This window comes from Pipistrellus kuhlii, unplaced genomic scaffold, assembly GCF_014108245.1.
Source record: "Pipistrellus kuhlii isolate mPipKuh1 unplaced genomic scaffold, mPipKuh1.p scaffold_m20_p_3, whole genome shotgun sequence".
NCBI lineage: Eukaryota > Metazoa > Chordata > Mammalia > Chiroptera > Vespertilionidae > Pipistrellus > Pipistrellus kuhlii.
The window spans coordinates 48,947,443-48,963,911 of record NW_023425529.1 but is presented as its reverse complement, the minus strand read 5'-3'; the positions used below and the strand labels follow the sequence as shown (position 1 = coordinate 48,963,911).

The following is a 16,469-nucleotide window of genomic DNA, read 5'->3' as shown; positions in this document are numbered from 1 at the left end:
TTCCCAGTCCTTCTCTTTTTCCATAGTCACTGCTGGTTTCCTCTGTTATCCTAGCCCAAATTATATATATCCTTTTCTTCATGGCCAGGAATGAAACGAGTATTTATCATATGCTTAGGAAATAGACTGTTAACACTAGTAAATTAGTTTAAAAAGCATAGCACCAAAATTTTGGAGAGTCTGGAAACTTAAACCGTAATTTCCCTTGACAACCCAAAACACCTAGGCCTTGTCTTCTTTAAAGATTAAAACAGCAGTAGCATAAAGAGATGAATTAAAATCAGACAGCTCTCTGAGATATGTTGTCTTTCCTCTTAACAGTGTGCCAGATCTCTGTCCTGGCTGTTTTTTTTGTTTGTTTGTTTGTTTGTTTGTTTGTTTTTAATATATTTTATTGATTTTTTGCAGAGAGGAAAGGAGAGGAACAGAGAGTTAGAAACATCAATGAGAGAGAGAAACATTGATCAGCTGCCTCTTGCATATCTCCCACCGGGGATGTGCCCACAACCAAGGTACATGCTCTTTTTTTTTTTTTTTTTTTTTTTTTTAATATAATAAATCTTTTTTTTTTTTTTAAATATATTTTATTGATATTTTACAGAGAGGAGGAAGGGAGAGAGATAGAGAGCTAGAAACGTCGATGAGAGAGAAACATCGACCAGCTGCCTCTTGCACACCCCCTATGAGGGATGTGCCCGCAACCAATGTACATGCCCTTGACCGGAGTCGAACCTGGGACCTTTCAGTCTGCTGACCGTCATTCTACCACTGAGCCAAACCGGTTTCGACAATATAATAAATCTTTTATTGTTCAGACTATTACAGGTGTTCCTCTCCCCTTCCCCCCCTCATAACTCCTCTCCACCTGATTCCCCACTCCACCCCATGCCCTTACCCCCCACCGCTGTCTTCATTCACAAGATTTTTGTCCAATCTCTTCTCACACCCCTCTGATCCCCTTTCCCCTGAGAATTGTTAGTCCACTCCCTTTCTATGTCCCTGATTCTATTATATTCACCAGTCCATTCTGTTCTTCAGATTTTTTTGTTCACTTGATTTTTAGATTCACTTGCTGGCAGGTATGTATTTGATGTCTTTTTGTTGTTCATAGTTTTTACCTTTACCTTTTTCTTCTTCTTCCTCTTCTTAAAGAACACTCTTCAGCATTTCATGTAATCCTGGTTTGGTGGTGATGAACTCCTTTAGCTTTTTCTTGTCAGTGAAGCTCTTTATCTGACCTTCAATTCTGAATGATAGCTTTGCTGGGTAGAGTAATTTTGGTTGTAGGTTCTTGCTGTTCATCGCTTGGAATATTTCTTGCCACTCCCATCTGGCCTACATAGTTTCTGTTGAGAAATCAGCTGACAGTCGTATGGGTACTCCCTTGTAGGTAACTAACTGTTTTTCTCTTGCTGCTTGTAAAAGATTCTCTCTTTGTCTTTTGCCCTTGGCATTTTAATTATGATGTGTCTTGGTGTGGTCCTCTTTGGATTCCTCTTGTTTGGGGTTCGGTGAGCTTCCTGGACTTGAAAGTCTATTTCTTTCACCAGGTAGGAAAAGTTTTCTGTCATTATTTCAACAGGCCTTCAATATCCTGCTCTCTCTCTTCTTCTGGCACCCCAAAAATCCGGATGTTGGTATGCTTAAAGCTGTCCCAGAGGCTCCTTACACTATCCTCACACTTTTGGATTCTTCTTTCTTTCTGCCTCTCTGGTTGAGTGTTTTTTGCTTCCTCATATTCCAGATATTTGGTTTGACTCTTGGGGTACATTGATCTACAGTTGAGTTTCTGTATATTCTTTATTTCAGAGATTGTATGCTTAATTTCTGACTGGTCCTTTTCTATTTTTTTTTTCTTTTTTTTTCTTTTTTGTATTCTAATTAAGGTCCTTGAAGTTCTCTTCAAGTTTCTCAGCAGTTTTAGTTTTTAGAAAATTCTTGAGTAACCTTATAAATGTGATTCTGAACTCTGTGTCATCCAGTAGTTTACTTTCCTCCATCTCTCCCATTTGTGACATGCTTCTGTGTCTCCGCATTTTGGCTGCCTTCCTGTGTTGATGGAGTGGCTTTGTGTGGTAGGTGACTTATAGGGGCCAGTAGCTCAGCTTCCCCAATCACCCAAATTGGTTGCTCTTGGTACACCCTTTGTGGGCTGAGTGCAAAGTCTTGGTGTAGTTAAGCCTTGATTACTGTTGGTACACTGGGAGGAATTGACCTCCAGGTCAATTGGCTGTGAGGACCCGCTGTATCTATAATGGAAGAACTGCTGTGCTGCAGACACACTTATGGTACAGGCCTTGTTTCAGTGGGGCTTTGGTGCTCACTGAGTCCGCCTCCCGAATGTGTCACTTATGAATGTGAGGAGTTGAAATCTGGTGTCTCACACTGACTACTAGGTACACTGGCTTCTGGATCTCCAAATGGGTGCAGTTCAGCTACTGCCTGAGGCCACCCTGCAGGAGCTACAGCAAGAACCACAGTCCTCTCCTCCCTGCTTAGAGCTTGGGGCTTTAGAGCTGTCTGCACTAAGTTGCAAGTTTGCTAGGTTAAACAGCAATAGAGAAGGCCATTCATATGCAAAAGCCGCTGCCTGGAGCTTGGGTGTGTTTGTAGATTGTGCTGGTTGGAGTCTTAGGGCTGAGTCTCAGGGCGTCACTAGGCCAGGGCGTGGCAAACAGTGATGGCTGCCAGTCAGCCATCTCTGCCTCTCTGACCTCATCCCCGGGTCTCGTGCCCCAGCACAGCAAACAATTATTCTTGCGTGCAGCTCTGCAAGCAAGCCACCCTCACTTTTTGACCCGATAGCAGACAATCAGCTTTCCCCCAGAAACTGAATTTCTGAGAGATCAGGAGCTTGTCACTCTTCAGGTTGAAGAAAGCAATGCCAGCCGGGATCCACTGCCAGCCTGTATCGCACGCGCGCCCCCGTACCTGAGTTTGTTCAGCGCTTGTGCCCTGAATGCTCCTTTTTCTTTCAGTCTAGTTGTAGAGCTTCCATTCAGCCCAGCTTTCCTGTGGTTCTGGGTGATAGACGTTTTGTCTTTTAGTTGTAGTTTTGAAATTGTTGTGCATGGCAGCAGTGTAGATGTGTTTATCTAAGCTTCCATCTTGGATCCTCTCCAAGGTACATGCTCTTGCCTGGAATCGAACCTGGGACTCTTCAGTCTGCAGGCTGACACTCTATCCACTGAGCCAAACCAGTCCGAACTATCCTGGCTGCTTTTCCTTCCATTATCTTGCATGTGAGTTTTCATTCCCTGCTCATCCTTCCAGAGTTTGTGGAGACAGTCTGCCACTGTTCCATCTATACTTGTAGCCTCCACTGGTACCAATAATGAACTTTAATTCCCCGGGAAGATATGTGAGGAATGTTTAATTATGCACTGGCATGGTACTTGGAAGATGATTATTAAATGAACTTTTGGGTCCAACTTACTCTGTTTTCAGGAGATTATTTTAAGCTGTGTTCTGAGTTCCTATTTTATGTATTTCAGGCAGGTAGAAAAGAAAGGGAGGGAAGGTAGAAGAGGGTGGGGGCAAGGAGGAGAGATCAACCAAAGGACTTGTATGCATGTATATAAGCCTAACCAGTGGTCACTGATGGAGGCATGCGTGGGGAGCGTTTTGGGATAGTAATGGGGGGATGAGGACAAATATGTGATACCTTAATCAATAAAGAAATTTAAAAAAAAGAAAGGATGTTTATAGGTTTTATATGCTTTATGGACACTCATTTGGTTTAAAAATGTCTTCACCTAGATATACAAATAGGTTGGGTAGGGAGAGGGGAACCTCTTCCCCTCTGATTCCTTTGCAGCTTCTTAGAGCAGGTGGAACTGCTGCTGCCATCTACTGGAGCCCCTGCTCCTTCTACAAAGTCTCCAGTCTTTTTGGCCACCCTTTGGAAGCTCTCTCCCCTTTGTCATTTCCCAAAAGATCATGCACACTAAACAACACTAAAAGTGCTATTCTTTTTCCTACCTTCCCCCCTGACTCACACTCTAGAAGTCTCCCCAAGAATCTTACTGATGCTGCAAAGGAGCACCTGTTATGCATTGGTGAAAAGTTGGAGGAAAGGGGACTTTGATTACTTATACTGTGTGAGACATATTCTTGGAATCAGCAATTGGAGCTGAGAACATCTTTTGCATGGAAACAGTACTATAAAAGGCAGGTTCTGAGATTCAGTTTAGAATGGGCAGACTCTGACTTTTAACACATATTGAACTTAGCTGAGTCCTATAATTAACCAACTGATTATGGCCTCCTAGTTGGGCTTTCTGCTTTAAACTTGTAATCCGTTCTGATTCATGTACCATACTGCTTTAGAGAGATGGTTATGAAAGAAATAATAGATTGTGTTAATTCTCCTTAAACTTTCTGTGTCTTATTGCCCTAGGCTAAGTCCCAGATTTGTCAACATGACATATTGTGACCTAGTCTCTTACCTGTCAGTCGTCCACCTCTGGCGTCCTATGCTTCAGCCTTATGTGATATAAATCTTTGACCTTGTTATAAATAGGGACTGAAAAGTTTTGGGATGTACGCTTTTGTACAAGCTTTCTCTACCTAGAAAGCAAGCCCTCCTTTGTATTCTTTCCCTAGTCTGCCAACATCTGTCTAATATCTATTTATCCTTCAAAATTCAATCCAAATGTGTCTTTCTCCCAGAAGCCTTCCTTGACAACCTTACTCACCCATTGCAGGTCTATATTGTATAATTCTTCAACTAGTGTCTACCTTCTCCACAGAACTCTAAGCTCTACGAGGCACAGGATTAGGTCAGTTTGGGCTTATCGTTGTATCTGTAAGGCCCAACACAATTCTTTACAGGCACTCAATATTGCTAGGTCTGAGTTAGACACTTATGCTGTGTGCTCCTGAAGCACTCCATAAGAACCTCTGTAATATACTTAATGTGCTGTATTGTAATTGTCTATTTGTCTTCTTCAACAGGATTATGAGTTCCTTTTTGACAAGGTTTGTGTCTTTTATCTCTATATCCTCCAGTAGTTAGCATGGTGTCTAATAAATATATTATGCTATATATATATGACTATTAGATGAAAAATATCCATTTGGGAAAATAAGCAGATTTATACATACATTTACTATAGGGTTATAAATTGATAAAACCTCATTGAAGGGCAATGGTAATACTTTATAAAAATTTTTAATGGACTACAAATATACTTTATTTTTAGGTATACTTAGGTTATGGTCATTGAAACATTGTTTATACTAACAAACAATCAGAAACATCCAAAATGGTGTAATTTAAGGGATTGGTAAAATAAGTTATGAAACAGTCATACAGTTGAATACCATGTAGCCATTAATAAAGACAGTAGATCCTATATATTAAAGAGGTAGTATGCAAACTGACTGTCACTCCTACACACAAGATGGCTGCCCCCATGTGGACACATGATGGCTGGCAGAGGAAGGAAGTTGAGGGGGACCAGGCCTGCAGGAGAGGGCAGTTGGGAGGGACCAGGCCTTCAGGGGAGAGCAGTTAGGGGCAATTAGGCTGGCAGGGGAGGGCAGTTAGGGGTGACCAGGTCAGCAGGGGAGGGGGCAGTTGGGGGCGACCAGGCTAGGAGGGGAGGGCAGTTAGGGCAGTCGGGCTGGCAGGGGAGCATTAGGTATCAATCAGGCTGGCAGTGGTGTGGTTAGGAGGTGATCAGGCTGGCAGGCAGAAGTGGTTAGAGGCAATAAGGCAAGCAGGAAGGTGAGCGGTTGAGAGCCAGCAGTCCTGGTGGGATCAGGCCTAAATGGGCAGTCAGACATCCCTCAAGGGGTCCCAGGGATTAGAGAGGGTGCAGGCTGGGCTGAGGGACACACACACACCCATGCATGAATTTTGTGCACTGGGCCTTTCATCTTCTATAAAATTATATCTATGGACCTGGAGCTACTGGGCCTGGAACAGCCAGGCCCGAAGCAGCAGCATCCAGGCCTGGAGTGGCAGCAGCTGGGCCTGGAGCAGCCGGGCTTGGAGCAGCAGCGGCCGGGCCCAGAGCAGCCGGGCCCGGAGCAGCCGAGCACGGAACAGCTGGGTCAGGAGCATCCAGGCCCGGAGCTGCAGCAACCGGGCCCCAAGCAGCAGTGGCCAGACCCAGAGCAGCTAGTTGTGGAGCGGACCGGAGCAACAGAGGCCAGGCCCAGAGCAGCTCGCTCCTCGCCTGCCCATGCCCCAGGGCTGCTTCTCAGACATGGCTGGAAACTTCTGGGGGAACTCGAGGGTCTGCTGAATCAAGTGATGAAGGCTTTAAAAAAAAAATGATATCTATGAAAAAAAAAGATTAATAGCAAGGTTCAGAGAAGTGTGTACAACCTACTTCCATTTGGTTTAAAAACAAACAAACTTGTGCATATACACATGTACGATAAGCTTATATTCATAAAAAAATCTCTGGAAAGATTATAAGAAATTCAGTATTAATTGAGAGAACCAGGTAGCTGGAGGACAGATGCCCCATTAATACCTCTTGAATGTTTGTATAATTTGTGTTATTATCTATCTGAAAAAATAATGACAAAATACTATTTTATATTCCTGGACTATGGCTCTTACTCTTCCCTTACTGTAACAGATCTTGCTATTGACCAGATCATTGTCATTTCTTACTTTTTCCATTCACTCTTCCCATTCTCCACCTTGCATTGTAGTTGTCTTTTTCAGTAATTAGTGAAGACAACAAAGAAAAGGAAATCCTCAACTACCCAGGAGCGTGCTGGTACTCTGATTCTGTCATGTTTTCCCTCCCCAACCCACCAGCCTCAGTTCTCTCTTACCCCAGTTTCAGTGAGTTCCATTCCAAACATCTCAGAAGCCCTAAGTATCTCATCCCATACATAACCCTACCCAGCCTCTTCCCAAAAGCCACATTTTGACTTTTCAACTGTTCAGAAACTTCATCATTAATTAGTTGTTTCTTTCCTCCTCCCATCTTGGTCCCTCATCCTTCATCTTCTACCCTACACCTTACCCACTCTCCTTTTCCTCCCTTTGCTCTAGAGCACATGTGTCAAACACAAGGCCCGCGGGCCAAATCCGTCCCGCCAGGCCTTGTAATGTGGCCCGCACCGCGCTGTCATCACTGCACTCCGCTGCGTTTCCATCACAATGACAGTTTATGACTGTTCAGTAAACCATTCGGCCCGCGATTTAGGCTGGATTTTAGATTTTGGCCCCTTCTCTGATTGAGTTCGACACCCCTACTCTAGAGGTTTTTGTTTTTTGTTTTTTTTAAATCTTTATTGTTCAGATTATTACGGTTGTTCCTCTTCCCCCCCCATAACTCCCCTCCACCCGATTCCCACCCCACCCCACCCCACCCCACGCTCTTACCCCCCACTGTCCTCGTCCATAAGTATATGATTTTTGTCCAGTCTCTTCCTACACCCCACACTCCCTTTCCCCTGAGGATTGTCAGCCCATTCCCTTTCTATGCCCCTGATTCTATTATACTCACCAGATTATTCTGTTCATCAGATTTTTTATTCACTTGATTTATAGATTCACTTGTTGATAGATATGTATTTGTTGTCACTTTGTTGTTCATAATTTTTATCTTTTCTTTTTTCGTCTTCCCCTTCTTAAAGAATACCTTTCAGCATTTCATATAATACTGGTTTGGCTGTGATGAATTCCTTTAGCTTTTTCTTATCTGTGAAGCTCTTTATCTGACCTTCAATTCTAAATGATAGCTTTGCTGGGTAGAGTAATCTTGGATGTATGTTCTTGCTATTCATTACTTTGACTATTTCTTGCCACTCCAGTCTGGCTTGCATAGTTTCTGTTGAGAAAATCATCTGACACTCGTATGGGTGCTCCCTTTTAGGTAACTGTTTTTCTCTTGCTGCTTTTAATATTCTCTCTTTGTCTTTTCCTCTTGGCATTTTAATTATGATGTGTTTTGGTGTGGTTCTCTTTAGATTCCTTTTGTTTGGGGTTCTCTGTGCTTCCTGGACTTGTAAGTCTGTTTCTTTCACCAGGTGGAGGAAGTTTTCTGTCATTGTTTCTTTTTCCTTTTTATTTTATTTTATTTTATTAATGTATTATAATTGTACATATCTTACCATTACCCTCCCTCCCCCATGTCATTGTTTCTTCAAATAGGTTTTCAGTATCTTGCTCTCTCTCCTTCTGGCACCCCTATAATTCGGATGTTGGTATGCTTGAAGTTTTCCCAAAGGCTCCTTACACTATCTTCATGTTTTTGGATTCTTTTTGCTTTTTGTTTTTCCGGTTGGGTGTTTTTTGCTTCTTTGTATTTCAAATCTTTGACATGATTCTTGCAATCCTCTAGTCTGCTGTTGGATCTTATTTTTTATTTCAGTCAGTGTATGCTTAATTTCTAGTTGGTCCTTTTTCAGATCCTCGAGGGTCTCACTAAATTTATTGGCCTTTTCTAGAAAATTCTTGAAAAACCTAATACCGTGATTTTGAACTCTATATCCAGTAGTTTGCTTTCCTCCATTTCTTTCATTTGTTACCTGTTTCTTTGTCTCTCCATTTTATCTGCTTCCCTGAGTTGATAGAGTAACTTTGTGTTTTAGGTGCCCTATAGGGCCCAGTGGCTCAGCCTCCCCAGTTACCTGAGATGGGCACTCTTGGTGTACCCCTTTGTGAGCTGTGTGCACAGTCTTATTGTAGTTAAGCCTTGATTGTTGTTGGTATCACTGGGAGGAATTGACCTCCAGGCCAATTAGCTGTGAGGATCAGCTGTGTCTGATGGCAGAACATCTGTTTTGGAGACACCCTTATGAGACAGGACTTGCTTCAGTGGGGTTTTGGTGCCCACTGAGTCTGTCCTCTGAGTATGTCCCTTATGGATCTGAGGAGTTGTAATCTGGATGGTCCTACTCTAACCCATGGGTACACTGGCTCTTGGATCTCTAAGGAGGTGTTAATTTAGCCTTTGCCTGAGGCCACCCACCAGGAACTACAGAGAGATCCTCAGATTCCTTTTCTTTGTTTGGGTTTTGGAGGTGTCCAAATGAGGTCCATCTGTGAAGCAGTGCAAATTGCTGTGGGGCCTTGGGCCTTCTTTTGGATGTTCTGGGTCTCACCGACTCAACTGCAGTTTGTTAGGTAAGTTTAGATTTCAAAGGACCAGGCCATTCATATATGCAAAAGCCTCTGTGCACAGCTTGGATGGGGTTGAGTCTCAGGTTGGAACAAACAGCAATGGCTTCCTGTCAGCCCTACCCTAAGATGTCCTGGTTCTCAGTGTCCCACAGTAATTGCTGCAAGCACCTCCAAGAGAAAGCAAACCTTGAGTTCTTCCCGCTGCCAGACAGTCCAGTTATTCCCCATATGAGTCTGGGTCCCCAGAGTCTCGCCAAGAAAGGGAGCTTGTGTCTTCCTATAGATTGAAAAAGCCAGGTGCGTACTCAGTAGTCAGCCCTCTCCATGTGTGCACCTCTGTACCTCTGCATTTTACTTCCACAGCTCCTCTGAGTCTCAGGGTGCTTTTCTCTTCCCTTCTAGTTGTAGAATTTCCACTTAGCCTTACTGTGGTTCTGGGTGATGTCCATTTTGTCTTTTAGTTGTAGTTTTGTTTGTTTGTCTAATATATTTTATTCATTTTTTACAGAGAGGAAAGGAGAGGGATAGAGAGTCAGAAACACCCATGAGAGAGAAACATCAATCAGCTGCCTCCTGCACACCCCCATTGGGGATGTGCCCGCAACCAAGGTACATGCCCTTGACCAGAATTGAACCTGGGACCTTTCAGTCTGCAGGCTGACGCTCTATCCACTGAGCCAAACTGGTTTCGGCTAGTTGTAGTTTTGAAGTGGTTGTGCAAGACAGCAGGTTCAGGTGTTTACCTATGTGGCCATCTTGGTTTCTCCCCTGATCTGGAGGTTTTATCCACATTTCCCATTCTCCTTACTTTTTATCCTGTCCCATCTTATATTTCTGACCCAGGCAGTGTATAATAAGAGCCACCACCAGGAGCTTAGAACTGGGACAATTCTCGGAGGAAGACAGTTGACAAGATCTTTATTCCATTTCTGCAGCAATAGGGACAGGTGATTTGGACATCTCAGATTGGAACTCTGAATGGATTGTCCTATAAAGATGTTACTATAAGTGAGGGTTACGAATCATATTTCATGTCCACAAGCATCATAAACAAGAGTGTTCTATGGTTTACCCAAAAGTAATTCTTATCAATCTGTGGAATAGGCCTACCAGTCAGTGTCTTCCTACTTTTTATCTACATGGTGAATGGTGATTTGTCTGTAAGTGGCCTGTAGTAGCTTCTATGTCATGGTTGCTATAGTTGTAGCACGGGAGAATAACCACACCAAGTGGATCTCATCATAATTTGGCTATATAATAGTTTTACAGTTAGTGCTTTCTCTTTGTAAACTTGTATTGCTTTTAACCTGTATTGATTTTTCCCCACCTTTAATATTTTCTAATCTCCTTCTAACAGAGGCGAACATCCAACCATGGTCATGCCAGGAAAAGAGCCAAGGTGAGCACCTTTTCTCTATAGCTTCTTTCCTGGTGATATTAGTAGTATATTTTACAAATGGACTTATCACTAATATCTAATTTATTTGCATTATACATAGGCAAAGTTTTTTGCCTAATTGTGAATATACACACGCATGTACACATACAGAAACATGCATGCACATATATCCTATTGTAATATTTTTCTCCATTATCTCTGATTCAGCCACAGGTATTTCTGATAAGTGTGGGATACCCAGCCAGAACCTCTCAAAAGCCTTAGCAAATTTGTCCTAGTTCTGCTGGAATGCTAGTTTCTCTGCTCAGCTCTAGCTTCTCTGAGAATAACTGCTATATGAGTCGTACTTTTTATTAGTGTGTGCTAGCATATTAATTTTAGTTGGAAAACTGTAAAATGTTAAACTTTCTTTGCAGTGGAAGAATTATCACCAAAAGCAATAATTAAGGGCATCTACCCTTTCCCCCAGAAAAATAATGGCAGAATTTGAGAGTGGCTTAGCCATTTTGTTGCTTGGGTTTAAAGAAGGCTACTATGTATGATAAATTGACTCTATGCCTTGCTTTATATGGCCTAATCCACAGTGATGTTCATATATATATATATATACACACACACAACACACACACACACACACACGTGTGTGTGTGTGTGTGTGTGTGTGTGTGTGTTTATGTATTATTGATTTTTTTACAGAGAGGAAGAGAGAGGGATAGAAAGCTAGAAACATCGATTGGGGGGGCGGGGGGGAGGGAAGGACGGGGGGGGGGGGGGAGAAAGCTAGAAACATGGATGAGAGAGAAACATCAACCAGCTGCCTCCTGCACACCCCCTATCGGGGACGTGCCCACAACCAATGTACATGCCCTTGACTGGAATCGAACCCGGTACCTTTCAGTCCGCAGATCGATGCTCTGTCCACTGAGCCAAAACCGGTTTCAGCAGTATAATGATATTCTTGACATTAAAGTTCAAACAAAGGTTATTCACTTCTATATCACTTCCTGAATTTTTTTCTTTTTTTTTTAATATATTTTTATTAATTTCAGAGAGGAAGGGAGAGGTAGAGAGAGAGATAAAAACATTAAAAGAGAGAATCATTGATAGGCTACCTCCCACACAACCCCTACTGGGAATCGAGCCCACAACTCAAACATGTGCCCTGACCGGAATCAAACCCAGACCCTTCAGTCCACAGGCCAACACTTTACCCACTGAGCCAAACCAGCTAGGGCCTTCCTGAACTTTTTTTTTTTTTTTTTAATATATATTGATTGATTTTAGAGAGGAAGGTAGAAAAATCAATGATGAGAGAGAACTGCCGATTGGCTACCTTCTGCATGCCTCACACCGGGGGTTGAGCCCACAACCTGAATATGTGCCCCTGGCTGGAATTGAACCTGGGACCCTCCAGGCTGCAGGCCAACACTATCCAGTGAGCCAAACTACTATGGCCTTCCTGAACTTTTTGAGTTAAGTAAGATAGTTATTATCTTCATTTTACAGCTAAGGAGACTTGGGGTTATAGAGATTGAGGGAGTTTGACAAAGGGCATTTATTAGTAAGTGGCCGAACTAGGCTTGAAGTCAGTTCTTCAGACTTACAAGTTTTTTATTTGTTGGTTTGTTTTGTTTTTGTTAATTCTCACCTGAGGATATTTTTTCATAGAGGTTTTCTGTTTTGTTTTGTTTTTTTGTTTGTGTTTTGTTTTTTAGAGAGAGAGAGTAGAAAGGAAGAAAAAGAGAAACAGAGAGAGATGTGAGAGAGACACATTGATTGATTGCCTCCTATCGATGACCCCTCCAACTTGCAACCCAAGTATGTGTCCTTGACCAGGAATCAAACCTGCAACCCTTCAGTGCTTGGGCTGATGCTCAAACTTAGCCACATGGGTCAGGGCAGACTTGCAAGTATTTTTCACTATACTCTACATAGAATACATATACCAAGTTTTATACTTTCGTTTTCATAGTAAACCTTGATTTTAATGTAAGAACTCAGTATATGTTTATAGGTAAATTTCTTATAAGTCACTCTATATTTTTTTTCCTTTGAAGATCTCTAGGAGAGCAGTGATTTGCAAAATGGATTTCAGAGCTTTTGGAGATTCTCCCACCAGTAGAAATAAACCAAATGGATTCATTTTTTTATCACATTGTTAGAATGGTTTTCTATCTTTCTCTTTATTCTTTTCTTAGACACTTCTTTCCATCCTTACTACCTAAGGTTTAGAGTCATTTACCATATACTGTCTACTGTATAGTAGGCATTATTTATGATATGTATGTCTATATACCTTGTGTCATCTAATTCTCACAACAGCTCTTTAAGTATTTTTTTAAATATATTTTATTGATTTTTTTACAGAGAGGAAGAGAGAGAGATAGAGAGCCAGAAACGTCAATGAGAGAGAAACATCTACCAGCTGCCTCTTGCACACCCCCTACCGGGGATGTGCCCGCAACCAAGGTACATGCCCTTGACCGGAATCGAACCCGGGACCTTTCAGTCCACAGACCGACGCTCTACCACTGAGCCAAATGGGTTTTGGCAGTATTTTTTTAATTAAATTATTATCTGTGTACATATTTTAACATTGCCCCCCCCCCCCATATCTTTAAGTATTTTTATCACAGTTTTATTGAAAAACAGAGACCCAGAGAGGGTAAGTAATTTGCTTAAGGTCTTGTAATCCAAAAGCAAAAAAAACGGAGTTAAAGCTAGGGATTTTGGTTCTTAAATCTGGGGTCTTTCTACTGAGGTCTACTGTTGTGTATTCTCAGTAAACTTCTGAGCCAGAAATTGGAGCAATGAGCTAGGAAGAGGGAGGGGTGGGGGAGGAGAATGGAGGGTGAAGTGAAGTGGTTTTCCTATCTGTAGCCATTTTGAGAGATCCAAGATGGCAGTGTAGGTAAACTTCTCATCTAAACAACAATTTCAAAACTACAACTAAAAGACAACACATCTATCACCCAGAACTATGGGAAAGCTGGCTGAGTGGAAATTCTACAACTAGACAAAAAAAGAAAAGAGCATTCAGGATACAAGCGCTGAACAAACTCAGGTACGGGGACATGCATGAGATACAGGCTGGCGACGGATCCTGGCTGGTGAAGGGCATTGTTTTCTTCAACGTGAAGAGAGACAAGCTCCCGATCTCTCTGAAATTCTTTTTCTGGGGAGAAGCTGGATTGTCTGCCATCGGGCCAGAAAGTGAGGGTGGCTTGCTTGCAGAGCTGCACGCAAGAATAATTGTTTGCTGTGCTGGGGCACGAGATGCGGGGATGCGGTTGAAGAGGCAGAGACAACTTACTGGCAGCCATCACTGTTTGCCACGCCCTGGCCTAGTGATGCCCTGAGACTCCACCCCACACAATCTCCAAGCTCCAAGCAGCGGCTTTTGCATATGAATGGCCTTCTCTATTGCTGTTTAACCTAGCAAACTTGCATCCTAGTGCAGACAGCTCTAAAGCCCCAAGCTCTAAGCAGGGAGGAGAGGACTGTGGTTCTCCGTGTAGCTCCTTCAGGGTGGCCTCAGGCAGTAGCTGAACTGCACCTATTTGGAGATCCAGAAGCCAGTGTACCTAGTAGTCAGTGTGAGACACCAGATATCAACTCCTCACATCCATAAGTGACACATTCGGGAGGCGGACTCAGTGAGCACCAAAGCCCCACTGAAACAAGGCCTGTACCATAAGTGTGTCTGCAGCACAGCAGTTCTTCCATTATAGTTACAGCGGGTCCTCACAGCCAATTGGCCTGGAGGTCAATTCCTCCCAGTGTACCAACAGCAATCAAGGCTTAACTATACCAAGACTTTGCACTCAGCCCACAAAGGGGTGTACCAAGAGCAACCAATTTGGGTGATTGGGGAAGCTGAGCTACTGGCCCCTATAGGTCACCTACCACACAAAGCCACTCCATCAACACAGGGAGGCAGCCAAAATGCGGAGACACAGAAGCATGTCACAAATGGGAGAGATGGAGGAAAGTAAACTACTGGATGACACAGAGTTCAGAACCACGTTTATAAGGTTACTCAAGAATCTTCTAAAAACTGCTGAGAAACTTGAAGAGAACTTCAAGGACCTTAATGAGAATACAAAAAATAAAAATAAAATAAAAATGGAAAAGGACCAGTCAGAAATTAAGCATACAATCTCTGAAATAAAGAATATACAGAAACTCAACTGTAGATCAATGTATCCCAAGAGTCAAACCAAATATCTGGAATATGAGGAAGCAAAAAACACTCAACCAGAGAGGCAGAAAGAAAGAAGAATCCAAAAGTGTGAGGATAGTGTAAGGAGCCTCTGGGACAGCTTTAAGCATACCAACATCCGGATTTTTGGGGTGCCAGAAGAAGAGAGAGAGCAGGATACTGAAGGCCTATTGAAATAAATAATGACAGAAAACTTTTCCTACCTGGTGAAATAAATAGACTTTCAAGTCCAGGAAGCTCACCGAACCCCAAACAAGAGGAATCCAAAGAGGACCACACCAAGACACATCATAATTAAAATGCCAAGGGCAAAAGACAAAGAGAGAATCTTTTACAAGCAGCAAGAGAAAAACAGTTAGTTAACCTATAAGGGAGTACCCACATGACTGTCAGCTGATTTCTCAACAGAAACTATATAGGCCAGATGGGAGTGGCAAGAAATATTCCAAGCGATGAACAGCAAGAACCTACAACCAAAATTACTCTACCCAGCAAAGCTATCATTCAGAATTGAAGGTCAGATAAAGAGCTTCACTGACAAGATGCCGAAACCAGTTTGGCTCAGTAGAGCGTTGGTCTGCGGACTGAAGGGTCCCAGGTTCGATTCCAGTCAAGGGCATGTACCTGAGTTTCGGGCACATCCCCAGTAGGGGGTGTGCAAGAGGCAGCTGGTCAATGTTTCTCTCTCATCAACATTTCTAGCTCTCTATATCTCTCCTTTCCTTTCTGTAAAAAAGCAATAAAATATATTAAAAAAAAAAAAAGAGCTTCACTGACAAGAAAAAGCTAAAGGAGTTCATCACCACCAAACCAGGATTACATGAAATGCTGAAGAGTATTCTTTAAGGAGAGGAAGAAGAAGAAAAAGGTAAAGGTAAAAACTATGAACAACAAAAAGACATCAAATACATACCTACCAGCAAGTGAATCTAAAAATCAAGTGAATAAAAAAATCTGAAGAACAGAATGGACTGGTGAATATAATAGAATCAGGGACATAGAAAGGGAGTGGACTAATAATTCTCAGGGGAAAGGGGATCAGAGGGGTGTGAGAAGAGATTGGACAAAAATCTTACACCTGTGGATGAAGACAGCAGCAGGGGGTAAGGGCATGGGATAGGATAGGGAATCAGGTGAGGAAGAGTTATGAGGGGGAGAAGGGGAGAGGAACACCTGTAATAATCTGAACAATAAAGATTTTTTTTTAAGTTGCCATTTTGTTTTTATATGTCTACTGTTATAAGCAGGAGAATTATCTTTCTTTTAGGGTGGGTAGAATTATTTATCAAGTGAATCAGGAACTGGCAAATAGGATCTGTTTTTTCAAAAACCTTATTTAATAGAAGCAGCAACAGAGCCAAAGAGGATGTTCATCCTTCAGCCAAAAGCTTTCTGAATGTCTGCCAAGGGAATATACTATATATTATTTGTTTTTTCTCAGTCTAATTCCAAGCTCAAGTTGGTACGCAGCCTGGCAGTGTGTGAAGAGTCTTCTGCCCCATTTGGTGACGGGCCACTAGAAACCCAGGTAGGTCCTTTATAAGAGTAAGTGTAGCTTTTGAGGTTGGCAGTTGTTTGGTAAACTAGTATAGCAACCACAATATCAACATTAGGTTTGGAAATCAAGCCATTTATAGTAAAGCATGGCATAGGTGAGATCATGAAGTATAGATCTTCACACCTGGACCACCCACAATGATGCAAATAAGCAGATCCCAGAACTGGATCTTATTTTCCCACCCACACCCTTT

At 42.4% G+C, this 16,469-nt stretch overlaps 1 protein-coding gene across 24 annotated transcripts in view; it reads left to right on the top strand.

Annotated features, from left to right (window-relative positions):
• The window catches only part of R3HDM2 (R3H domain containing 2), a 144,073-nt gene that overhangs the window by 82,282 nt on the left and 45,322 nt on the right, over positions 1 to 16,469 (top strand). For 15 of the 24 annotated variants that reach the window (XM_036455968.2, XM_045588161.1, XM_045588173.1 and 12 more), the window contains 3 exons: positions 4,957 to 4,980; positions 10,455 to 10,496; positions 16,160 to 16,246. In XM_036455968.2, coding sequence (XP_036311861.1) covers positions 4,957 to 4,980; positions 10,455 to 10,496; positions 16,160 to 16,246 — 153 coding nt within the window. The remainder of the gene's footprint in view (positions 1 to 4,956; positions 4,981 to 10,454; positions 10,497 to 16,159; positions 16,247 to 16,469) is intronic. The other 9 variants (XM_045588171.1, XM_045588174.1, XM_045588169.1 and 6 more) reach the window with 1 other exon arrangement.